The 26,695-nt window shown below is 38.0% G+C and overlaps 2 protein-coding genes across 2 annotated transcripts in view; one reads left to right on the top strand and one right to left on the bottom strand.

The window, feature by feature from the left end:
• SYCP3 (synaptonemal complex protein 3) overlaps positions 1 to 17,818 on the top strand; it is a 37,609-nt gene extending 19,791 nt beyond the window's left edge. Inside the window, exons 7-8 of the mRNA XM_049782944.1 lie at positions 17,539 to 17,643; positions 17,765 to 17,818. Coding sequence (XP_049638901.1) covers positions 17,539 to 17,643; positions 17,765 to 17,818 — 159 coding nt within the window. The remainder of the gene's footprint in view (positions 1 to 17,538; positions 17,644 to 17,764) is intronic.
• Positions 17,819 to 21,830: 4,012 nt separating this feature from the next.
• CHPT1 (choline phosphotransferase 1) overlaps positions 21,831 to 26,695 on the bottom strand; it is a 30,286-nt gene continuing 25,421 nt past the window's right edge. The window contains exons 6-8 of the mRNA XM_049782835.1: positions 24,981 to 25,139; positions 24,397 to 24,522; positions 21,831 to 22,126 (exon numbers count right to left, since the gene is read on the bottom strand). Of these exons, the coding sequence (XP_049638792.1) occupies positions 21,995 to 22,126; positions 24,397 to 24,522; positions 24,981 to 25,139 (417 nt within the window). The 3' untranslated portion in view covers positions 21,831 to 21,994. The remainder of the gene's footprint in view (positions 22,127 to 24,396; positions 24,523 to 24,980; positions 25,140 to 26,695) is intronic.

The following is a 26,695-nucleotide window of genomic DNA, read 5'->3' as shown; positions in this document are numbered from 1 at the left end:
AGGAAAAAAGTCTGGATGTTTTTAACTTTGTTGTTGTTTTTTGTTTTGGGGCCACATCCCGTGACCCTCAGGGGTTACACCTGGCTATTCACTCAGAAATCACTCCTGGCTTGGGGAACCATATGGGATGCTGGGGGATCAAACCGTGGTTTGTCCTAGGTTAGTGTGTGCAAGGCAAATGCCCTACTGCTTGCATCACCGCTTCGGCCCCTGTTTTTAACTTTTTAAATTTAAAATTTTTAATTGCTTTATATTATTTGATGTCTTTCATTTAAATATAAAATAAATGTTTACTTTAGGAGTCTAAAATTTTTTTAATTTTTATTTAATTTTATTGAAACCATTGTGATTTACAAAGTCCTTCATACTTGGGTTTCGGACATACAATAAATCAAGGCCAATTCCACCACCAGTGTCATCTTCCTTCACCAATGTTTCCAGAGTATATCTCATACCTTTTGCCCCTGTAGCCTGCCAGTATAAAAAGACCATTTAAAGTTTAGATTGTTAGAGTTTGTGTCTCTTGAGTCCATGGTTATTGCCTTTGGGTTGGATTTTTATTTCTGTCCTTTATAAATACCAAGGGTGTTTGAGATGACTACCATTTAAACCATTGCATTTCTTCATGCAGTTACTCTAAGTACCAATTATAGGTAATATCATTCTGTATTTATCCTTCTTCTTCTGGCTTGCATTATTTAACATAATATCTTCCAGTTCCACCCATGTTGCGGCAGATTGCATGATTGCATCATTCCTTACAATCACGTAGTATTGTCGTATTGTATATATGTAACACATCTTCATGATCCACTCCTCTGTTGTTGGACATCTAGGTTGATTCCAAGTCTTAGCTATTGTACTGAGTGCTGCAATGAATAGTGGTGTGCATACATCCTTTTGGATGAATGTTTTTTTTTTTTTGTTTTTGTTTTTTGTTTTTTGTCCTGGGGATACAGACCCAAAAGAGGGATTGCTGGGTCATATGGTAGCTCAGTTTTGAGTTGCTGAGAACTCTTCATACTATTTTCCATAGGGGTTGGACCAGGCAGCATTCCCATCAGCAGTGGATGAGAGTTCTTTTCTCACCACATCCCTGCCAACAGAGATTTTTCTAGGCATTTTTGATATATGTCATCCTCACCGGTGTAAGATTATATCTCATTGTTGTTTTTTTTATATCTTTCTCTTTGGGGGGAGAGGGTCACACCTGGTAGCACTCAGGGGTTACTCCTGGCTCTACACTCAGAAATCACTCCTAGCAGGCTCAGGGGACCATATGGGATGCCGGAATTCAAACCACTGTCCTGCATGGAAGGCAAATACCTTACCTCCATGCTATCTTGCCAGCCCCTCATTGCTGTCTTGATTTGGACTTCAATAATGATAAGTGATGATGAGCATTTTTTCATGGGCCTATTGACCATTTGTTGGTTTTCCTCAGAGAAGTGTCTGTTTATTTCCTCTCCCCATTTTTGATGGGGTTTTTAGGTTTTGTGAAGTTAACCTTTGTGAGTACTTTGTATATTCTAGATATCAACCCTTTGTCTAATGTGTTGAGGACAAAAATTTTATCCCATTCTGTTAGCTGTCTTCTAATTGTAGCTTGTGTTTCTTTTGCAATACAGAAACTTTTTAGTTTGATGTAGTCCCATTATTCAGATTTGATGTTATAGCTTTGCCATTGGCATCCTATCATGGCAGACTTCTTTGAGATGTAAGTGTTCTGCCTATGTTTTCCTCAGTGAACTTTATGGATTCAGGTATAACCTTAAGGTCTTTAATCCACCTCGAATTGACATTTGTGTAAGGTGTGAAATATGGATTGATCTTTAATATCTTACACATGGATATCCAATTGTTCAAACACCATTTTTTTTGTTTTGTTTTGTTTTGTTTTTTGGGTCACACCCGGCAGCACTCAGGGGTTACTCCTGGCTCAGAAATCACCCTTGGTAGGCGCAGGGGACCATATGGGATGCCAGGACTCAAACCACCGTCCTTCTGTATACAAGGCAAACACCTTACCTCCATGCTATCTCTCCGGCCCCATCAAACACCATTTTTAAATAAAATCTTTTTTTAAATAAAATCTTTAAGCATAATAATTACAAGCATGATTGTAGTTGGCTTTTAGTCATAAACAGAACACCTCCCTTCATCAGTACAACATTCCCACCACCAATGTTCCCAATCTCCCTCCTCCCCCCAACCCCGCCTGTATTTGAGACAGACATTCTACTTCTTCTCATTCATTAACATTGTCATGCTAGTTGTTAGTGTAGTTATTTCCCTACCAACTTTCACCACTCTTTATGGTGAGCTTTATATTGTGAGCTGGTCCTTCTGGCCCTTAACTCTACTATCTCTGGGATTTTTACAATAGTGTCTTTACTATTTTTAAAAAACCCATAGATGAGTGAGACTATTCTGTGTCTGTCTCTCTCCCACTGACTTATTTCACTCAGCATAATAGATTCCATGTACATCCATGTATAGGAAAATTTTGAGTGAGACTATTCTGTGTCTATTTATCTCCCACTGACATTTCACTCAGCATACTAGTTCCCATGGCCATACATGTATAGGAAAATTTCATGACTTCATTTTTCCTGACAACTGCATAATAGTCCATTGTGTATATACCATAGTTTCTTTAGTCATTCATCTGTTGAAGGGCATCTGGATTGTTTCCAGATTGTAGCTATTGTAAATAGTGCTGCAATGAATATAGGTATTTAGAGGCATATTTGTTTTTGTGTTCCTAGGGTATATCCTTAGGAGTGGTATAGTTGGATCTTTTATTTATTTTTTGGGGGGGTCACACCCGGCAGTGCTCAGGGGTTACTCCTAGCTGTCTGCTCAGAAATAGCTCCTGGCAGGCACGGGGGACCATATGGGACACCGGGATTCGAACCAACCACCTTAGGTTCTGGATCGGCTGCTTGCAAGGCAAGCACCGCTGTGCTATCTCTCCAGGCCTGGTATAGTTGGATCTTATGGGAGCTCAATTTCCAGTTTTTTTGAGAAATCTCCATATTGTTTTTCATAAAGGCTGGACTAGATGGCATTCCCATCAGCAGTGAATGAGAGTTCCTTTCTCTCCACATCCTGCCAGCACTGATTGTTTTTGCTCTTTGTGATGTGTGCCAGTCTCTGTGGCATGATATGGTACCTCACTGTTGTTTTGGTTTGTATCTCCCTGATGATCAGTGATGTGAGCATTTTTTCATGTGTTTTGGCCATTTGTATTTATTTTTTGACGAAGTATCTGTACATTTCTTTTCACCATATTTTGATGGGGTTAGATGATTTTACTTAAGTTTTGTCAGTACATTATAAATCTTAGATATTAGCCCCTTATCTGATGAGTATTGGGTGAATAGTTACTCCCATTCTGTGGTGGCCTTTGTATTCTCATTACTATTTCCTTTGAGGTGCACAAGCTTCTCAGCTTAATATAGTCCCATTTGTTTTTTGTTTGTTTGTTTGTTTGTTTTTTGGCTTCCACTTGTTTGGACAGTGCTGTTTCCTCCTTGAAAATGCCTTTAGTCTCAATGTCATGGATATTTTAACCTATGTGTTCTTCTGTATACCTTATGGTTGCAGGTCTGATATGAAGGTCTTTAATCCATTTGGATTTGACCTTTATGCATGTTGTTAGATGGAGTTCCTAATTTGCTTTTTTTGCATGTGGCTGACCAGTTGTCCCAACACCACTTGTTGAAGAGGCTTTCCTTGCTCCATTTTACATTTTTTACCCCTTTATCAAAGATTAATTGATTGTATGTCTGGAGAACATTCTCTGAATACTCAAGTCTATTCCAGTTATCTGTATTTATTTTAATATCATGCTGTTTTAATGACTATTGCTTTATTTATAGTAGGGGAAAGTGTTAACCCTGATTTTTTTTTCCATAAGGGTTGCTCTAACTATTTGTAGCTGTTTATTGCTCCAAATGAATTTCAGTAGTGTTTGATCTACTTCTTTTAAGAATGTCATGGGTATCCTTAGAGGAATTGCATTAAATCTGTACAGTGCTTTAGGTAGGGTTGCCATTTTAATGATATCAATACTCCCAACATAAATAGGGTATGTGTATCCATTTCCTTGTGTCCTCTTTTATTTATTGAAGCAGGGTTTAGTAGTTTTCTTTGATAGGTCGGTCCTTCACCTCTTTAGTTAAGTTGACTCAAATACCAAAGTATTTGAGTTTGTGTGGCACTAATGTGAATAGGATTGTTTTTTAATGTCCATTTTTTTCTCTATCATTAGCTGTGTGTAAAAAGTCCATTGATTTTTGCTTGTTAGTTTTATAGCCTGCCACATTGCTATATAAATCTATTGTTTCTAAAAGCTTTTTGGTAGAATCTTTAGGGTTTTCTAAATGTAGTATCATGTCACCTACAAACAGTGAGAGCTTGACTTCTTCCTTTCCTATCTGGATGTCCCTGATATCTTTTCCTTGCCTAATTGCTATGGAAAGTGCTTCCAGCACTATGTTGAATAGGAGTGGTGAGAGAGGGAAGCCTTGTCTTGTACCAGATTTTAGAGGAAAGGCTTTTAGTTTATTTCCATTGAGAATAATATTTGTCATTGGCTTGTGTTAGATGGCCTGTCTATGCTGAGAAAAGTTCTTTCCGTTCCTTTCTTGTTGAGTCTTTTCTTCATGAATGGGTGTTAGATCTTATAGAATGCTTTCTCACATCTATTGATACGATCAGATTGTTTTTATTTTTCCTTTTGTTGATATGGTATATTATGTTAATTGCTGTATGTATGTTGAACTATTCTTGCATTTCTGTAATGAAACCTTCTTGGTCATGGTGTATGACCTTCTTGATGAGAATTTGGATCCTATTTGCCAGGATTTTGTTGAGGATCTTTGCATCTGTGTTCATCAGGGATATTGGTCTATAGTTTTCTTTTATTGCAGCATCTCTGTCTGGTTTTGGTATCAGGGTTATGTTAGCTTCATAAAAGCTATTTAGGAGTATTTTTGTTTCTTCAATTTCCTGCAAGTGTCTGAAAAGTATTGGTAGTCATTCCTCTTGAAAGATTTGAAAGAATTTATCAGTGAATTCATCTGGGCCTGGGCTTCTGTTTTTGAGAAGACTTTTGATTACCATTTAAATTTTCTTAATAGTGATGAGTCTGTTTAGATATGCCTGATTATCCTGATTAAACTGTGGAAGAGTATGAGTCCAAGAAATTATCCATTTCTTTCAGGTTCTCATGTTTTGAGGCATAGAGTTTCTCAAAGTTGTCTCTGATTACCCTTTGAATCTGTAGTATCTGTAGTGATCTCCACCTTTTCATTTCTAATCCGGTTTATTAAGTTTCTCTCTACACCCTTTCTTTGTGAGTTTTGCTAGTGGTTTATCAATTTTGTTTATTTGTTCAAAGAACAAACAGACTCGCTTTTGTTGATCTTTCAGATTGTTTTGGATTTCCATTTCATTGATTTCTGCTCTAAGCTTTGTTATTTCCTTTTGCCTATTTTTGGTTCCTTTTGTTGATCATTTTCTAGTTTTATAAGCTTATTAAGTTATTAAGTTATTTATGTAGGCCCATTCTTCCCTTCTGATGTGTGCTTGCAAAGTTATAAATTTTTCTCTTAGTATTGTTTTTTGCTGTGTCCCACAAATTCTGATAATTTGTGTCTCATTTTCATTTGTTTCCTGGAATCTTTTTCTTAATCATTTTTATTGTTATCGACGTGAATTACAAGTCTTTCACAGTAATATTTAAAGTACATAATGACATTGAATAAGGGGTATTCCCACCACCAGTGTTGTCCTCCCTCCAACCCTGTTCACAGCATCCCCTTCCTTTGCCCCCTGGACTGTTAGTATAACTGGTCCCCTCTGTGTATAGCTTGTTGAAGATTGGGTATTGATTCTGTTGTCATTGACTTTGGGATTGGTGTTTAAGTCTGATCATTTTTTATTTCTACTCAGTGTTCATATGATTGTTTGATTCTGGTTGTTTCCAGGAATCTTTTGATTTCCTCTTTGATTTTCTCTCTGACCCACTGGTGGTTCAGTTGTGAGCTGTTTACTTTTCAGGTGTTAAGGTTTTTCTTCTGTGTCTCTTTGTAGTTCACTTCTCATTTCAGTGCATTGTGATCTGAGAAGGTTTTCTGCAGTTTTTTTTCTCTTGATTTTATGGAGGTATGTTTTATGGATCAGCATGTGGTCTATCCTGGAGAATGACCTATCTGCATTGGAGAAGAATGTATATCCAGTTTTCTGGGGATGGAGTGCCCTATATACATCTATCTATCTATCTATCTATCTATCTATCTATCTATCTATCTATCTATCTATCTACCTATCTATCTATCATCTATCTATCTATCTATCTATCTATCTATCTATCTATCTGTCTGTCTATCTTCTATTTCTCCTTTCAGAGCTAGTATATTGTTGTTGGGTTTCAGTTTTGTTGATGTTGACCTATCAAGGGTTGGCAGGCTTCTGTTTAGGTCTCCACTGTTATTGTGTTACTATTGATTTGTCAACAATTATATTAAATGTTTTGCTGATCTCTCATTGGGTGCATATATGTTTAGGAGTGAGATTTCTTCCTGTTGTACATATCTCTTGATTATTACAAAATGTCCATCTTTGTCCCTTATAACTTTTGTGAGTCTAAAGTTTGTGTCATCTGATATTAACATGGCAACTCCAGCTTTTTTTTCTTTTTGTTTTTGGATTTTGGGCCACACCCAGTGATGCTCAGGGTGTACTCCTGGCTATTCACTCAGAAATTGCTCCTGCCTAGGGGGACCTTATGGGACACTGTGGATCAAACTGCAGTTGGATCTAGGCTAGCATGGGTAAACAGACGCCTTACCTCTTGCTCCACTGCTCCAACCCTTGCTTTTTTAAGGGAGTCCTTTGGATGATTCTCCTCCAACCCTTGATTTTGAGTCTATGTTTATTCTGACTATTCAGATGTATTTTTTTGGGGGGGTTTTGGTTTTTGGGTCACGCCCAGCAGCATTCAGGGGCTATTCCTGGCTCTACGCTCAGAAATTGCTCCTGGCAGGCTCGGGGGACCATATGGGATGCTGGGATTCGAACCACCATCCTTCTGCATGAAAGGCAAACTCCCTACCTCCATGCTATCTCTCCAGCTCCAGATTCATCTTTTTGATCCATTTTGCCACTCTGTGTCTCTTAATTGGTGCATTTAGTCCATTGATATTGAGAGAGATAATTGTCATGGGATTTAGTGTCATCTTTATATAGGAGTTTGGTGTGTCTGTTGGTCTGTCTTGTCTTAAAGTAGACCTTTCAGTTTTTCTTTTAAGGCTGGTTTTGAGTTTGTAAAGTTTCTGAGCTGTTGTTTATCCGTGAAGCTATGTGTACTTCTTTCAAACCTGAGCGTAAGTCTGGCTGGGTGCAGTATTCTAGGCGAGCCATTCATTTTTTTTGAGTTTTGTCACTATATCTCACCACTGCTTTCTGGCCTGAAGGTCAGCTGATACTCATTTGAATGTAATTTCCTTTTTGATCTTTCTTTTTTTTTTTTTTTTTTTTGGTTTTTGGGCCACACCCTGTGGCGTTCAGGGGTTACTCCTGGCTATGCGCTCAGAAGTTGCTCCTGGCTTCTTGGGGGACCATATGGGACACCGGGGGATCGAACCGTGGTCCGTCCTAGGCTAGCGCAGGCAAGGCAGGCACCTTACCTCCAGCGCCACCGCCCGGCCCCCTCCTTTTTGATCTTTCTGCCTTCAGTATTCTAACCCTATCTGTGGGATTTGTCAAGTGACTAGGATGTGTCTTGGGGTGCTTTTTCTCAGGTCTCTTTTAGCTGGTACTCTTCGGGCATGCAGGATTTGGTTGCATGCCCTCTTAGCTCTGGGAGTTTCTTTCTCTGCAATGATGTTCTTGACTGCTCATTGATTCTTCCTGGGTATTTTCTTCTTGGGTCTCTGGGACTCCAGTGATTCTTATGTTGTTTCTGTTGAGTTTATCAAAGATTTCTATTTTCATCTGTTCATATTCTCTGAGGATTTTTTCTATTGTCTGATCATTTGCTTTAAGGCTCTTTTCCATTCTCTTCTGTTGTATGGAGCTGTGCATCTCATCTTCCAGCTTACTGATTCTGTCCTCAGCTGCTGTTACTCTCTGTTGGAGAGGCTTTCCAGTGAGGTTTGCATTTCGCCACCAAGTTTTTCAGTCCTGTCATTTTAATGTGGAGTTTTCTTATTTCTATCTTCATTTCCTCTTGATTTTTATTTGTGGTTTGTGCATCTTGATACATGCTTTCTTTGATTTTTATGAGGATTCTCCATATTTTTTCTCTAAACTCCTTTCCTGTGAAGCTAAATATGTGGTTATCACTTTCGGGTTATTAAGCTGCCATCTCCACTCTGTATGCATGCTTTTGGCCTGTGTTGTTTCCCCATTGTCATACTTATAGTTAGGTGTTTTCTACATATTGTGCTGGGGTTCATTGGCTAGAATATGTGCATAACCGTGAAGCCTATCTTGAGATCTTAAATGTGTTTCCTGCGAGCAGCCAATGGCTGGTTTTGTTTTCTATGTCTCTTGATGGGAGAGTTTAGACATTTAAGGAAACTCTTGACAGAAAGGCCCTGCTGTGCCATTATATTGTGTAGTATTGTTGATGTTACAATTGGGTATTTGATTTATATAATTAATCTTTGAATAGTTTTTTTTTTCTTTTTTGGTTTTTGGGCCACACCTGGTGACGCTCAGGGCTTACTCTCTGGCTATCTCTCAGAAATTGCTCCTGGCTTGGAGTACCATATGGGACCCCATCGGGTGATGGAACTGTGGTCCGTCCTAGGCTAGTGCAGGCAAGGCAAGATGCCTTACCGTTTGTGCCATCTCTCTGTCCCGAGTAGTTCATTTAGAATTGGTTTTGTTAGCACGAATGTTGCAAGTTCTTTTTTGTCTGAGAATATTTTTATCCCCCCCTCCCATATAAATGAGAGGCTTGCTGGTTAGTGGATTCTAGGTTGAAATTTTTTCATTCAGTAATTTGAATATGTCACTCCATTCTTTTCTTGTCTGTATTGTTTCAAATGGGAGATGTATACTTAAGGTTTTTCTTCTCCCTTACTTCTTTAAAGAGTCCATCTTGTGGCTGGAGTAATAGCACAATGGGTAGGGCATTTGCCTTGCAGAAGGCCAACCTAGGTTCTATCTGTGGCATCCCACATGATAGTACCCAAGCAGGCCAGCAGTGATTTCTGAGTGCAGATGCAGAAGTGATCTCTGAGCGCAGCTTGGTGTGGCCCCAGAACAAAACAACAACAGCAAGAGTCCATCTCTGTTTGTTTTTTGTTTGTTTGTTTGTTTGTTTTTGCCATTTGAATTACTATATGCCTTGTTGTTCTGTTAGAGTCTATTTTTTTGGCACTCTTTTTGCCTTTTGTATTTGTATAGCAGTCTCTTTCCAGAGAGAGGATTTTTCTGCTATTATCTTTCGCTACTTTTTTTAACTTTTCTTTTCCCCCTCCTCTTACAGTATTCCTAATCATTTGAAGTTATCTAAATATGGTAGGACAAATTGCCAACTAATTAATTTGTTTGGTTGATGGAGTTTTGAGGCTGTTTTTTGTTTTGTTTTGTTTTGTTTTGTTTTCGGCCGCATCTAGTGACATTCAGGGGTTACTCCTGCTTATGTGCTCAGAAATTACTCCTGGCTTGTGGGACCATATAGGACACCAGGGGATAGAACCACAGTCCATCCTAGGCTGGCGTGCATAAAGCAGACACCTTAAAGCTCACACCACCGCTCCGGCCCCTGAGGCTGTTTATTTTTTAATAACAGCTGGGCCATTCTGCCTGAAAATATTGGATGTAAATGAAAATGACTTTGTGCAGATGCTAATGTTTGGGAAGAGCAAGGTAGATGGGTGGGATTCAGGTCAGCAGTGGACTGAAGGAAGTGCTAGGGGGAAGAGATTGGTGGTGATACTGGCAGCTGGAAGGGTCCTGATTGGTAGCAGGGACCAAAAAGTCCCTCTTTTGGTAGACACATGTAGGTAGAAAAAGCCTTTACCCACCTGCATAACTAAAGGGCTCAGGCAAAGGCAGGGATCAAGAACCACAAGTGGCCTCTCTTTGCTCTCTTGAGGCCCCCAGGGTAGATAGCAAGAACAAGTCTGCAAAGACCTGAAGAGCTACCAGATGCTGGCTGAGGTACAAGCTGAAGAGAGACCTGGCACCAGTTGTGGGCATATCCCGTGCTTGGGGTGGATGGCATCAGGAGACTCCCCACCTCCCATTAGTCTCCAGGCGCAGAGCACTCAATGCACAAAACCCAGGATCATAGTCTGAACACAGTAGGCTGCCACTGGAAAAGTATACTCACCTTCCCACCAGAAGTGCAGGGGCCTAGGTGGGCAGTTTAGGTTCAGGCACCAGTGTGAGTTCCTGAGGTGCACCGACTGTGCTGCTGCCAGTGCACAGGACTCTATTTTTTTTTCGGGCCACACCCATTTGATGCTCAGGGGATACTCCTGGCTAAGCGCTCAGGAATTGCCCCTTGCTTGGGGTGACCATATGGGATGCCGGGGGATCGAACCGCGGTCCTTCCTTGGCTAGCAATTCCAAGGCAGACACCTTAACTTTAGCGCCACCTCGCAGGCCCCAGGACTCTAATATTTTAAGGAATTATTCAAAATAAAAAATAAAAAATTGGAATTGTCAGATGTACTATTTGCATATATCATGGCATATTTACTTTCAGAATTATTAGTAACAAAATAACTTTACGTGCCAGTTTCTTTTCTTTTTTCTTAAACTTTATTGATTGATTGGTTTTAGGGCCACACTCAGAGGCTCTGCACTCAGAAATTGCCCTTGGCAGGGTGGGGGACCATATGGGATGCCAGGAATCAAACCTGGGTCGGCCTTGTGCAAGGCAAATGTCTATTTGCTGTGCTATATCTCCGGCCCCAATCTGCCAATTTCTAATCATAAGATGTGGCCCAGTATAATGGACTCAGAAGGCCGTTTAAGGATTAAAATCTTATTGAGAATTATCTACTGTCACATAGCATATTTACAATTCATATAACTGGGTAGTTCACCTCTTGGGTGCTTGGGATTACCAGTTACCCTGTTGGTGTAGGTCAGTGGTCGGCAACCTTTTTTTCCAGCCGGATCACTGAAGCCCAGCATTTCTCTCCGGACTGTCTTCTCTGCTTGCATGCTTGGGCCTAAGGTTTGATCCTGTGTGAGGCTTCATCCACAGAGGACTCCCCTCCCTTGGAGGCAAGTCGACCCATCCAGAAAGGGTGGAGCCAGAGGAGTGTGCTGCCTGCACCATTTAGCCAATGAATACCACCACAACACGTAGAAAAACTCACAATACAAGTGTGACAATGGGGAAATAACACAGGCCAGCATCAGACATAGAGGATGAAGATGACAATTCTGATGACCAGATAATGACCAACTAACTAATCAACCTCTCAGATAAGGACTTTAGACTAGCAATTTGGAAGATGCTCAGCGAACTCAAAGAAAACATGGATCGAGTTGAACAGAACATTAATAAGAACCAAGAAAATATGAAGACAGAAATCACAAAATTCCAAACTGAAATAACATGTCAACTAACAGGCCTCAAAAACTCAGTAAATGAAGTGAATGACAAAATGGATAAGCTCTGGGACAGGGTATCAGAAGCTGAGAATAGACTTGGTGCTGTGGATTTGAGATACATAACAATTCCATACAGCAGGAGAGATTGGAAAAAAAAACTTAAAGCAAATGAACAGACAATGGAAAAATTAGTCAAAGAATGGGAACAGATGAAAATAGAAGTCTGGGGCCGGGCGGTGGCGCTAAAGGTAAGGTGCCTGCCTTGCCTGCGCTAACCTTGGAGGGACCGTGGTTCGATCCCCCGGTGTCCCATATGGTCCCCCAAGCCAGGAGCAACTTCTGAGCACATAGCCAGGAGTAACCCCTGAGCGTTACTGGGTGTGGCCCAAAAACCAAAAAAAAAAAAAAAAAAAAGAAAATAGAAGTCTATGATAAGCTCAACAGAAACAACTTAAGAATCACTGGAGTCCCAGAGACCCATGAAGAAAATTTCCAGGAAGAATCAACGGTCAAGACCATCATTAAAGAGAAACTTCCAGAGCTAAAGAATATATGTGATCAAATCCTGCATGCTTGAAGAGTACCAACCAAAAGAGACCCCAGAAAAACTACCCTAAGACATATCCTAGTCACAATGATGAATCCCACAGATAGACAGAATTCTGAAAACAGTAAGATCAAAAGAGGAAATTATGTTCAAGCAAGCATCCTTGAGATTTACAGCAGACCTGTCACCAGAAACACTCAAGGCCAGAAAGCAGTGGTGGGATATTGTGGCAAGACTGAATGAAATGAATGCTTCACCTAGAATACGGTACCCAGCAAAACTCACTTTCCGGTTTGACGGAAGAATACATGGTCTCACAGACAAAAAACAACTCAGAAACTTTACAGACACAAAACCAGTCTTTTTTTTTTTTGGGGGGGGGGGCCACATCCGGCGTTGCTCAGGGGTTACTCCTGGCTGTCTGCTCAGAAATAGCTCCTGGCAGGCATGGGGGACCATATGGGACACCGGGATTCGAACCAACCACCTTTGGTCCTGGATCGTCTGCTTGCAAGGCAAAGGCTGCTGTGCTATCTCTCCGGGCCCACAAAACCAGTCTTAAGAGAAAAACTGAAAGACCTAATATAAGACAAGACTAACCAAAAGACACACCAAGTTTCGATATAAAGATGGCATTAAATCCCAGGACAATTCTTTCTCTCAATGTCAATGGAGTAAATGCACCAGTTAAGAGACACAGAGTGGCTAAATGGATCAAAAAATTCAATCCAACCTTCTGCTGCCTACAAGAAACGCACCTGAATAGACAGAACAAACATAGACTCAAAATAAAAGGCTGGAGAAAAATTATCCAAGCAAACAACACCCATAAAAATGCTGGAGTGGCCATACTAATATCAGATAATGCAAACTTTATACTCAGGAAGGTTGTAAGGGACAAAGATGGACATTTTATATTAATCAAGGGGTATGTAGAGCAGGAAGAAATAACTCTCCTAAACATATGTGCACCGAATGAGAGGCCAGCAAAATATTTAATACAACTGTTGACAAATCTGAAAAACAATATCAATAACAACACAATACTTGTGGGGGACCTCAACACGGCTTTGTCAACACTTGACAGGTCAACCAGACTGAAACCCAACAAGAATATACTAGACCTGAGGAGAGAAATGGAAGAAAGAGGCCTAGTGGATATATATAGGACAGTCCATCCCCAGAAACCTGGATACACATTCTTCTCCAATGTACATGGGACATTCTCCAGGATAGACTACATGCTGGCACATAAAACATACCTCCGTAATATCAAGCGGATAGAAATTTTGCAGACTACCTTCGCTGACCACAAGGCTCTGAAATTATTTGTGAATTCCAAAGGGACTCAGAAGAAAAACTTTAACACCTGGAAGTTAAACAGCCTCATACTGAATAACCAGTGGGTCTGAGATGAAATCAAGGAAGAAGTCAAAAGGTTCCTGGAAACAAATGACAATAAAGACACAAACTATCAGAACTTATGGGACACAGCAAAAGCAGTACTGAGAGGAAAATTTATAGCTTTGCAAGCACACATCAGGAAGGAAGAAAGAGCTTACCTGAGTAGCTTAATGACACAGCTAATAAAACTAGAAAGTGCTCAACAAAAGGACCCAAAAATAGGGAGACAGAAGGAAATAACAAAGCTGAGAGCAGAAATCAACGAAGTGGAAACCCAAAAAACAATCCAAAAGATCAACGAAAGCAGAAGTTGGTTCTTTGAAAAAATAAACAAGATTGATAGACCACTGGCAAACCTAACAAAGAAAGAGAAAGAGAGAAACTTGATAACTCGTATTAGGAATGAAAAAGGAGAGATCACTACTGATATGACAGAGATTCAAAGGGTAATCAGAAACTACTTTGAGAAACTCTACACCACTAAAAATGAGAACCTGGAAGAAATGGATAAATTCTTGGACTCCTATAATCTTCCACGGTTGAAGGAAGAGGATGTAGCATATCTAAACACCCCCATCACCATTGATGAAATTAAAACGGTAATCAAATGTCTGCCCAAAAACAAAAGCCCAGGCCCAGATGGATTCACTAATGAATTCTTTCAAACTTTCCAAGAGGAACTACTACCAATACTGGCAAGACTCTTTCATGAAATTGAACAAATGGAAACACTTCCAAATAGCTTTTATGAAGCCAACATCACCTTGATACCTAAACCAGACAGAGATGCTACGAAAAAAGAAAATTACAGCCCAATATCGCTGATGAATGCAGATGCAAAGATCCTCAACAAAATCCTGGCAAATAGGATTCAATGCCTCATTAAGAAGATCATCCACTATGATCAAGTAGGTTTCATCCCAGGAATGCAAGGCTGGTTTAACATCCGTAAATCTATCAACATAATACACAACATCAACAACAAGAAAAATAAAAACCACATGATCATATCAATAGATGCAGAGAAAGCATTTGATAAGGTCCAACACCCATTTTTTTTTTTTTTTTGGTTTTTGGGCCACACCCGGTGATGCTCAGGGGTTACTCCTGGCTATGCGCTCAGAAGTCGCTCCTGGCTTGGGGGACCATATGGGACACCGGGGGATCGAACCGCGGTCCGTCCTAGGCTCGCGCTGGCAAGGCAGACACCTTACCTCTAGCGCCACCACTCGGCCCCCCAACACCCATTCTTGATCAAAACTCTCAGCAAGATGGGAATGGAAGGAACCTTTCTTAATATAGTTAAGGCCATCTACCACAAGCCAGTGGCAAATATTATCCTCAATGAAGATAAACTGAAAGCCTTCCCTCTAAATTCTGGCACAAGACAAGGCTGTCCTCTCTCACCACTCCTATTCAACATAGCACTGGAAGTACTCGCTATAGCGATTAGGCAAGAAAAAGATATTAAGGGAATCCAGATAGGAAAGGAAGAAGTCAAGCTCTCACTGTACTTAGAAAACCCTAAAGACTCTACCAAAAAGCTTCTAGAAACAATAGACTCATATAGCAAGGTGGCAGGCTACAAAATTAACACACAAAAATCAATGGCCTTTCTATACACCAATAGTAATAAGGAAGAAATGGACATTAAGAAAACAACCCCATTCACAATAGTGCCACACAAACTCAGTAATAATTTTCAGACACAAAAGAGAAAAGAGCTGGAAGGTACAGCTCACCTCAGGAAGCTCACCACAAAGAGTGATGAGTTTAGTTAGAGAAATAACTACATTTTGAACTGTCCTAATAATAAGAATGTATGAGGGAAATGGAAAGCCTGTCTAGAGTACAGGCGGGGGTCAGGTGGGGAGGAGGGTGATTTGGGACATTGGTGATGGGAATGTTGTACTGGTGATGGGTGGTGTTCTTTACATGACTGAAACTCAAACACAATCATGTATGTAATTAAGGTGTTTAAATAAAATATAAAAATATATTTATAATGAAAATAAAATTGCCTCTAGATTATACAAAAAAAAATGTAAAGAGCCACATGTGGCTCGCGAGTTGCAGGTTGCCAACCACTGGTTAAAGAAAGGCCTCTAAGGCCTCTGTGTCAGGGAAAGGCACTGAGGTGCTGGAGAATGAATTGGGGCCTTGGACTTGCAAGGCATAAATTTCTGACCCCAGAGCTATCTCCTCAGCCCCTTTCATTCTTAGTTCTATTCCTCTAGTTCAGAACTTCAGCATTGTATTTAAAAACTGAGTGGGAGTGCCAGAGTGACATGACAGTACAGTGAGTGGTTAGATCTTTTGCCTTGCAGGCCTAGGTTAAATCCACAGCATTCTCAGGAGTGATTCCTGAGTACAGAACCAGGACTAACTTCTGAGCACTGCTGAGTGTGGAAAAATCAAAAGCTCTGAATTGTCTGTTTTTCATTCCACTCTTTATAGGACAACTATAGTATCTTCCTAAAACATTTTCTTCTTCCTAAAAAATTGCCAGCAATTTCTCATTTATTTTTGGGTTTTGAGCCATACCAGTAGTGCTTAGAGTATGCTCCTGGCTCTGTACTCACTTATCACTCCTATTGGACTTGGGGAATCCTGAGTGGCAGGGATTGAACCTGAGTTGGCCATAGGTGTGGCAAATATCTTGCCCATCATACTTTATCTGGCCTCATCATTTAAACTTTGTTAGGTATTTGAGATTCTCTTCATACTGTGACCCTCCTACTTTTGTTTTCCTCCCTTATTGCCCATTATTCCCATTTCTTTGTATACTTGCTCTCTTGGAACTCACTATATATTTCCATGTTTTTGCTTAAGCTAATCCTCAGACTCTTTTCACTAATTTTATCTACTGAAATCTTACTTTTTGAATTCCTATACTGGGTTTAATTTCCATTTTCTACTATAGAGCTACAAGTTATACAGGTATTTCTCTTATTATATAAGATAAATATATATATTTTCTTTTTTGCTTTTTGGGCCACATCCCGTGACACTCAGGGGTTACTCCTGGCTTTGCGCTCAGAAATCACTCTTGGCTTGGGGGACAATATGGGATGCCAGCCAGGGGTCAAACCCAGATCCGTCCTGGATTGGCCACGTGCAAGGCAAATGCCCTACCGCTGTGCTATTGCTCCAGCCCCTCGTATATTTTTGTTTCTTTGCTTGTAATATTTATACTTGAATAAGGTATAATCACGTAAACTATTTGTCATAATAAGTGAACTACAATCTGATGTAGAAAGTTTACTAGAAATTTCAAAATTATATTGATATGGTATTTAATTTTTTATTTGACCTTAACAGTTATTAATATATAGATATATTTAAATTTATTTTATGGGGTCACTCTTGGTTATCCATAGCTGTGTCCTTATACTCTGGGGACCATGCAGTGTTGGGGATCAAACTTAGGGATACACATGCTAGACTATCTACAACTTAAGCTATCACCCAGTTTCTATTAACTCACTGTTTTTAACAAAGTACATTACTATTTTTTCTTTGTTTTATTTTTGGGCCACATCTGGTAATGCTCAGAGGTTACTCAGAAATCACTCCTAGTGGTGTTCAAGAGACTATATGGAGTGCTGGGAATAGAACCTATAAGTCAGATGCCCTACCTGCTGTTCTCTCACTCGAGTCCCATTTATTTAGAGTATTTTTGGGGGGGGGGGGTTTGGTTTTGCGGGCCACACCCATTTGATGCTCAGGGGTTATTCCTGGCTAAGCGCTCAGAAATTGCCCCTGGCTTGGGGGGACCATATGGGATGCCGGGGGATCGAACCGTGGTCCTTTCCTTGGCTAGCGCTTGCAAGGCAGACACCTTGCCTCTAGCGCCACCTCGCCGGCCCCTAGAGTATTTTTATTTGGAATAAATCATGTATATTAATATTAAACATTAATAATTTGTGAAAGTTAATCATAAGCTGAAAGTAAAAATGGTGGTTTGTACTAAGCTAACCTTTGTTTTTTAGAATATGGAGGAAATGGAGAAGAATCATGATGGTCTACTTACTGGTGCACATAATGAACTTAAAAAAGAAATGGCTATGTTACAAAAACAAATCATGATGGAAACTGTAAGTTACTATACTTACTTAAAAGGGATTAATAGAGCATTGAAATATTTATTTGCTGAAATATGTATTACACTTATCTAAAAATTAAACAATGTTTATTATTTCTTTTTTGTGTAAATAGCAGCAGCAAGAGATGGCAAGTGTTCGAAAGTCTCTTCAATCCATGCTATTCTGATGACTCTTTGAAGAAGAACTTGAACCTAAGTGATATACAATTATAATATTAGCTAAATAATATGTAAATATTTAGTGGTTTAAAAATTCTAGTTTAGAAGTAAAAAGAAGACCTAATTTAAGATATTATAAATTGTTAGTCATTAGGTTAAGTGAAAGACTCCTCAACCTTCTACTAAATCTTAAAGTTATACTTTATAAGCAGCAATTAAATTTTATGCACCAGGTTTCTGTTTTGTAGTAACTATTTTATCTTACTACGTGTCAATGAACTTTTATCAATAAAGATAACAAATTCAGTATTTAACTTCAGTGTATCTTTATCAATTTCCAAAGTAAAAAGCACAAATATGTAAAATAACATTGTTTTTGAAAAATGAAATCTAGGGGCCCAGAGAGATCGCACAGCAGTGTTTGCCTTGCAAGCAGCCGACCCAGAACCAAAGGTGGTTGGTTCGAATCCCGGTGTCCCATATGGTCCCCCGTGCCTGCCAGGAGCTATTTCTGAGCAGACAGCCAGGAGTGACCCCTGAGCACTGCCGGGTGTGGCCCAAAAACAAAAAAAAAAAATGAAATCTAGTTTATATTTATATAATTACATTATACTATCAGTTCAAACAAACAAGATTTTAAAACAAAATTAAATACACATTTATTAAAAATAACTTAAGCTTACATTCTGTAATAAGCTCCTACACATCATGAAGACAAGTGAACAAAATATGTAAATATCATTTTAAGACATGAAATTATGAATGCCATTTCCAAAAATATATTTTTAGTAATGAATATTAAAAGCATTATCAGCATAAGGTACTTCATATCTGTCTTTAAACAGAAACCACATAGAGCAGTGCTTTATTAAACAGACTTTTTTTTAAACACATAAACTGGTAAAAATAGGAAAAATATGGATCTTAAAGCAGAAATAAAATTATTACATGCTATTTTACATATTAGTTTTTAATTCTAATAGTGCAAAATAAAAATCATGTATTAAGTGGTAATAACCATTTCCATGGAGCTGCAGGAAATCAGACTGGCACTAGTCTGTAATCTAGAGAATCACAGACCTAGAATTTGTTGCTTTTATTGTTACTGTTTTGTTTTGGGGTCACATCTGGCTGTGCTTAGGGCTTACTCCTAGTTTTGTGCCGAGGGACCACCCCTAGCTGGGCTTGGGGAAACAAGCTGTCAGGAATTAAATCTGAGTTAGGCACATGCAAGGAAAGCACCTTGCCCAATGTATTCTCTGGATCCTCCTAGAATGTATATGTATATTTCAGAGGTAACATTCAGTAGCTATATAAAGTTTGATTTTATAGTAATTTCTAAACTTGAACAGATCTTATACTTTATTCTTTAAAATGCCTGAATTCTAAATTGGATAACATGGAACACTTTAAAATATTGTTTCAGTATTTGATTAAAAGAGGTTAATCTTACATTTTTGAGCATAATTATTTTCACTAAATAATTCAAAGTAAAAAAATATGCTCATAGGAGGAGTGAATTTTTTCTCCTATTAATCCATCTTCTATATTCTAATTTTTGTTTTTGAGCCACTCCCAGTGGTGCTTGGGGGCTATTCCTGGCTCTGTACTCAGGAGTGACTCAGGTGGTCTTCTAGAGAACAATATATGGTTTGAACCAGGCTTTTGGTTACTGTTGAACAGGCCAACGTGTAACCACCGGACTGTTGTGTGGTCACTTCAGAGTTTAATTTTGTTTGGGGTTTGCACTTGGCAGTGCTTGGGGCTTTTTCTAACTCTGTGTTCAGGAAACCATACAGTGCTGGGATCAAACTAGGATCTCTCAAATGCAAAGCAAATCTTTCCATTCTTTGAATTCTAGTTTTTAGGATTTTCCAAAAACAAGTATGTACCAATTCTCTTTTACTAACTAAGATAATGTATGCAATGTAGGAAGAAATTAGTCTTCTGTCATTCATGAGTATGTGACATTAGGAAACAGTTTATTTTCAAAATGTTTTTATTCTGCAAAGGATTTTTGTTGTTGTTGTTGTTGTTTTTGTTTTTGTTTTTGGGTAACACCTGGAGGTGCTCAGGAGTTACTCCTGGCTTTGCACTCAGAAGTCGCTCCTGCAGGCTCAGGGATGCTGAGATTCGAACCGGGGTTCATCCTGTGTTGGCTGCGTGCAAAGCAAACGCCTTACTGCTGTGCTATCGCTTCGGTCCATTGCAAAGGATTTAACTTTTAAGCAAAAATGTATGCTGAAAATTGAAATATTATGTAACAACCTTGCCCAGGTAAGGAGATGGGTTAAAAAATGGAATGAATGTTTTTCAAGAGGCAGACTTAGATTTGAGACCCTGGAACTACATGGTCCTTGGAGCACTGCTGGAGTGTGTTTCTTTAAACAAACAAACAAGCAAAAAGTTAACATTAAAACTTTGGGGAAGGTCGTTATTTGGGTTTACCAGTAATTATAGGCAAAATAATTACTCCAATATTTTCTTTCTTTTTTATTTTTGGGGCCTTTTGGGCCATCCCTGGCAGTGCTCAAGGGTTACTCCTGACTCTGAACTCAGGAATCACTCCTAATGGGGTTACTGGGGACCATAAGGGTCTGCTGTGTGTAAAACAAGAGCCTTACTCAGTCTACTGTCACTCCAGCCCCTAGTGTTTTCTTTGTACTTAATTCTCTTAAGTATAGACTTCAGCTACTTTTTCCTTTATTGTTTTGGATCACTCCTGGCAGTGCTTAGGGCTAACTCCTGGCTCTGAGCTCAAGGATCTCTCCTGTGGTTCTCAGGATATCATTAGGGTGCTGAGGATCAAATCTGGGTAGCTTGCAAGGCAAGAGCCCCACTCTGTCTGAACTATCACTCTGGCTTCCACACTGTTTTTTTCAAAAATATATTTTTTCTCAAGGTATATTTATATAGATGTTTATTACTAAATTTCTAAGGATTTGAACCCCAAAGATCCTGTGAGTAGTTGTATTAATCATAATGATCAATATACTTTTCAATCAGAGCAGAAAGATAAAATCTTTATGTAACATATTTATCTTATTTTCTTTTTACCTCAAGTCAATCTGTGAAGTAGTTTTGATATTCTAAAGAGATATTTTAAACTATATATTAATTACTAGTTTCCTTTTTTTAATTTCTGTGTCTGGGACACACCTGATGGTACTCAGGTTTATTCCTGGTTCTATGCTCAGAAATCACTTTTAGTGGGGCTTAGGAGACTATATGTGATATTAGGGATACAACCAAGGTCACCTGAATGCAAGGCAAATGACTTACCTACTATATAATTTTTAATGTCAACTATGCTTCAGTGTTTTATATTTCATAAAATATAATGCTTATTAGTTCCCTTTTTTAGTAACAAAATTTTATCTAAGAATGTTAAGGAACAAGCTACTTTACTGTAAAGATGAATTTGTTTTTCTGAACAGGTAAACAAATTTACTTTTATTAAATATAAATGATAGAAAAATCTCAATATCCCTTTTAAATTCTACATGGTATATAGTAGGACAAGTGTTTCCTTTAATACAGTAGTAATTAACATATATATAACAAGCATTTACACAGTAGTAGTGTGAACTTAAATTTTAATGTTTTTTTTTAAATTCTGTTTTTGGCCACACTCAATGGTGCTTGGGTTACTCTTGGCTCTGTGTTCAAGGATCACTCCTGATGGGCTCAGGGGAGCATATGTGGTACCGAGTCTCAAACCCAGTTTAGCTGCATGCAAGAGAAACACCCTTCCTGCTGTACTATAGCTCTGGCCCATGCTGCTTCAGTTTCTAACAGAGTAAGCATGTCCTACAAAATGGTTTAAAATCTTTAAGTCCTGAATTTTTATAATCTTTTTCAAAATAAAAACCTCAACTTTATGAAGATTTCTGAGATAAAGAGATTGCTATTTAGATATCAGTGGTTTACCCTCTTAGCCCTAGAACACTGAAATTTCTTTCTTTGGCTTTTTTTTTTTTTTCCAAATTATAGATTATAATATTTTGGCAGTATTGATACTATGTTACACATGAGGGCCTCACAACTGAAATAGACATACTATGCAGGTCTTAATGGTTCATATTAAAATATAACCTTATTTTATAATCTACTAGCCTCCTACAAAGGGGAATTTCCTTCACTCACAGGTTTCCCTAACTGCTTCTCCTCTTTTCCTTGGTTTATTAGTCAATATGTTTGTGAACCTGTTCAGGTGCTTGATGATATGAAGTCTTGAAAATATTTATATGAAGGTGTCTTGAAATTTGCAGGCACAAAGCACTAAAGTACATCATCATATCAAATGAAGAAATGACCTTTAGAAATAAAAAGAACATAAAAAGTATTAAAATCTCTTTTCTGAAGCAGTAGCTCTTCCCCCCAATCTACCTCTTCACCAACAATTTCAAACCTTAACCCAAAAATTTTAATTAAAAATATTGTATTTATATATTTAATATTTGAACAACATTAAATAATCTGTAGGTATATTCAGAATATTTCAGTTAGAGAAACTGAGGCTCAGAGCAGTGTAAAGCCTAGAAGTAATTAAGCTGAAAGTGAAAATTGACTATACTATTCAACATGGCCACAAATTTCCTTCTAGCGGGTATTAATGTTTGAAGACATTCCACCATAAACACAGTTTTTTAAATGATGATTTTATTAAATACTTCTACTTTATAGCACTTTGGAGAAAAATAGTTTTACACCTCTATATGTGTGTATGCTCTTCTCAGGTGAGAAGTATATGCTCTTTATCACCACCTCCTCATTCCCCAATCCATCTTACACTGAAAACCATAAGTTTTGTAAAGTCAAAGATTTTCATTGTCATATTATTATTTGCTTTGCTTATTATATATTCACTGTATAATATGTATGTTTTAAGGAGTTACACCCATTGGTTTTCAGGGAAAGTCCTGATATAAGTGCTAGGAATATGTAGTGCTGGGGATCAAACTTGATCTTCCTCCAAAACACTCTCTTTAACCCAAATACTGTATTTCTTAGAATAGATATAGTTGAAAGAAGATATATATATATATATATATATATATATATATATATATATATATGAAATTGTGTTATCAACAAGAAGACACAATATTAAAAAATCTCATAGTTTAGGGGTAAGTGCTTCTAGGCTCTAACAGAAGAGAGCTTCAGCTCTTTGTCCATGAGAGGGAATTTTTCTCACACATAAAAAGAAAATTGTATCATATCTTTAAAAACTCTATTCTGACCCTTTCCTCTCAAGAAAAATTTTCTCTAGAGATGCCAAAGGACACATGTTTTGTTTTGTCCATATGTTTTTGTCTATATATTGTTGTTGTTTTAAATTGTAGTCAATATAGTACTTATATTTATTTCCTTATTTTTTTGGGGGGGCCACATCCAGCAATGCTCAGTGGTTGCTCCTGTCTCTGTGCTCAGACATCTCTCTTGGCCACACTCTGGGGACCATTTGGGATGCTCTACATCAAACTTGTGTCAGCCATGTATGAAGTAAATGCCTTATCTATTATTCTCCTGGCTTGGAGGACGATTTGGAACACCGGGGATTGAACTGAGGTCCGTCCTAGGTTAGCATGCATAAGGCGAGCTCTTTACCATGCACCACCGCTCCGGCCCCCCAATAGAGTCTTAAAGAAAAATTAAATTTGACTTCCTTACTATAATCTCTACCACTGGCATAAACTACATCAACTCATTTATTACAAGATAGGTATTTTGTTATTTTTGTTGCAGAACAAAACATTCTGTGCTCAGGAATGTTTCTGGTCATGCTGGGAGGTGGGGGGGCACATGCAATATTGGGGATTCCAACCATTAGCCACATTCAAAGTAAAGAAAACTTTACCAAAGTGATATAGACATACCAAGATAGGGAGAAATACAGTATAACTGAAGACCAAAGATCCTGTGTCTAAGTTTAATAACACCTTTGTGATTAAAGCATTACCAATATTTTCTTTTTCTTAAATGGCTAAAGCTTCTCTAACAACCATATAATATATTTAGTAATTTTGAAATGAGAAGGATATAATAATTGAGAATCTTTGTTTATATAAAAAAATAAAAAGGAAATTATGCCAGGCAAATGCCCTACCTGTTATACCCTCTAACCCCTAGGTGACACTCCTGGCTATCCGAGCCTGGCTTGGGGGGGACCATATGGGATGCTGGGGATCAAACCGAGGTCCGTCCTGGCACAGCAAATGCCCTACTGCTATGCTATTGCTCTGGCCCCATAGATGATAATTCTTTTTTTTGGTTTTTCGGGCCACATCCGTTTGATGCTCAGGGGTTACTCTTGGCTAAGCACTCAGAAATTGCCCCTGGCGTGGGGGGACCATATGGGAAGCCAGGGGATCGAACCATGGTTGCAAGGCAGACACCTTACCTCTAGTGCCACCTTGCCGGCCCCAGATAATAAATGATAATGTCTCATATAAAAATTATTTTAAGTAACTGAAGCAGTTATTATCCAATATTAAGGTTCCCTGACATTGCACTGAAATTCTTAAGCATAGTGTTATCAGATATCTATTAGTAATAAAAATCTTAACAGAATGAAACTTACCATTGCTATCCATAAAACAACATGTTCATCTACAAAATTATTAAAATATTGATTTAAAAATAAAAGACCTGGGCCAAAAAAGACAGTGTCTTGAAGATACAGTTCACTTTTGGTCATGTGTGCTATCTATAAGAAAATAAAGAAAATAATTTCACTATTCAATTTTAAATGTTAATTTTTATTTTCAAGATAATTATAACTTTAATATTAATAATTAAATATAAGTTACAATTTTAATTAAAGCTATAATTATAACTTTTGTTTAAGGATAAAGAGATGATTGTATCCTATATGTAGATACTAAATATAAACCTTTTCAAATTCATGCTCAAGTAGATTATTAAAGCTTTAAATATTTAAATCCCTTGATAGCAGAAAGCTACAACAGTTAGAATTATATAAATAATTAAAAAATTACTAAAGCCTCTCCCCTTGAATAATTCTTTCATATTATATGAGGAAGACAAATAGCTATTTATTGTGATGATGATAACAAGAAACCTACCCATTGTATGAAACTATTTGTAGTTTCATATTGGAGGATCAAGTACATTATTTATGCCATAAATTATAAAATTTCTTACCACCAACTTTTGTGAGACTTTAGCAAAGACACATCCAAACATCAGGGTATATAAACAAGGATGCTTTTCAAACATGTTAGTTGCTGACTTTTTATAAATCATTACTGCCAGTATAATAATTATTCCTATATGGAGTCCAGGTGACAAGACACTGGTACCCTAAGAGATAAAACAAAGTTAGCATCATATTTTAACATTGCATTCAGCATAATGCAAACATCTTCAGAAATCCTTTATATCTAGGAACCTAGATATCTAAAGAAGAGCACAATATAGCATATGGTCTAAAGAAGTATTAGACTTTAGGTGTGTGTGCTTTTTAAAATGCCACAAATTATAGGATTGTACAGAATACAGTATGACAGATGGTTGATTCTACTTTTAAAAATGTAAAATTTTACATATACTTACTTTTGTATGTAAGAAGTATATAAACACTTGGATTAGTTGCCAAGTTAACATGTTTGTGTGTTAACTGAGTAATGAGAGCTCAATTTTTCTGTACTCTTTTTATTAACAATCTCTCTGACATTATTATTATTATTATTTATTATTATTATTTGCATTTAGACAGTAAATGTCTTTTCTGTAATTTTGCAAAAAATAACCCATAACATTTGGGGAGACATGAAACTTCTAAGCTCTGTGTAGGAAACCCTGTGTCCACTAGTGACTCTCACCTAACCTAGGCCATTTCAATGCAAGGGCTTCCAGTGCTGGGTGGGAATTTACTGGGCCACCTCAGTAATGTGGAATGTTGGGCCTCCCTCCAGTGACAAACCTAGTGAAATTCAGGGGGACATATGCTGGGAATCAAACCTAAGCAGGGCACTGTACCTCCTGCCTGCCTCAACCCATTCATTACGTTTTTATCTATTTGGTTTTATTAAATCTCTTCATTCCAGTGTCTTTGAAACATAAAAATTAACATGTTATAAAATGGTATTATAAATTTACATTAATACTATATTATAAACTTACCAATTATTAAAAATATACCAATAAAAGTGATTTTTTTATCAGCATTCTGATTCTATAAATTCTAATCAAGAAAACAAAGCCTCCAAAATTTGGAAAACTACCTATGTAAAGGTTTGAAATCAAATATTTCTTATTCATTGTGGGTTTTTTTTGTTTGTTTGATTTTGGTATTTGAGTTATAGCTAGTGGTGCTTAGGAATCCTCATGGTGAGGCTCAGGGTACAGGAGATGGAACATGGGTCATCTGCATAGAAAGCAAATGGTCTACCCATTACACTATTGCTCCAGCTTCTCTTAGTTATTGTGTTTTATCCTTTACTTTTAAATTATAACACTCTTACTTACAAAACTGTTCATAAAATAGTTTCAGACAGTAAATGTTTCTGAAGCACCAGTCTCACCACAAGTATGATCTTCCCTCCACCAGTATCCAGTTTCCCATCTACCACCCTTGTAGACACAAACAAATGTGCTTCATATTGTTACACACAAAGGCAAGTGGAATTATTTAATCTTAGGTCAACAAGGGTCAATTTGAAATGATTGTTATCTCTCAGTGACATTACTAAAGTCAGTGTCTAAGGATTTACTGGGCTATGATTGGTGTTAGTTAAACCTTCTATGCTACCTTTTAGGCTCAAGAAGCTTGGTGGTATTTATGCAGCTTTCCTATCATCCTACTGCATTGACATTGATATGAAAATTTGACCACATGGCTGCATGATCTAGGATAT

The sequence above is a fragment of the Suncus etruscus genome, chromosome 11 (assembly GCF_024139225.1).
Source record: "Suncus etruscus isolate mSunEtr1 chromosome 11, mSunEtr1.pri.cur, whole genome shotgun sequence".
NCBI lineage: Eukaryota > Metazoa > Chordata > Mammalia > Eulipotyphla > Soricidae > Suncus > Suncus etruscus.
This window is presented reverse-complemented; position numbering and strand designations above follow the sequence as displayed.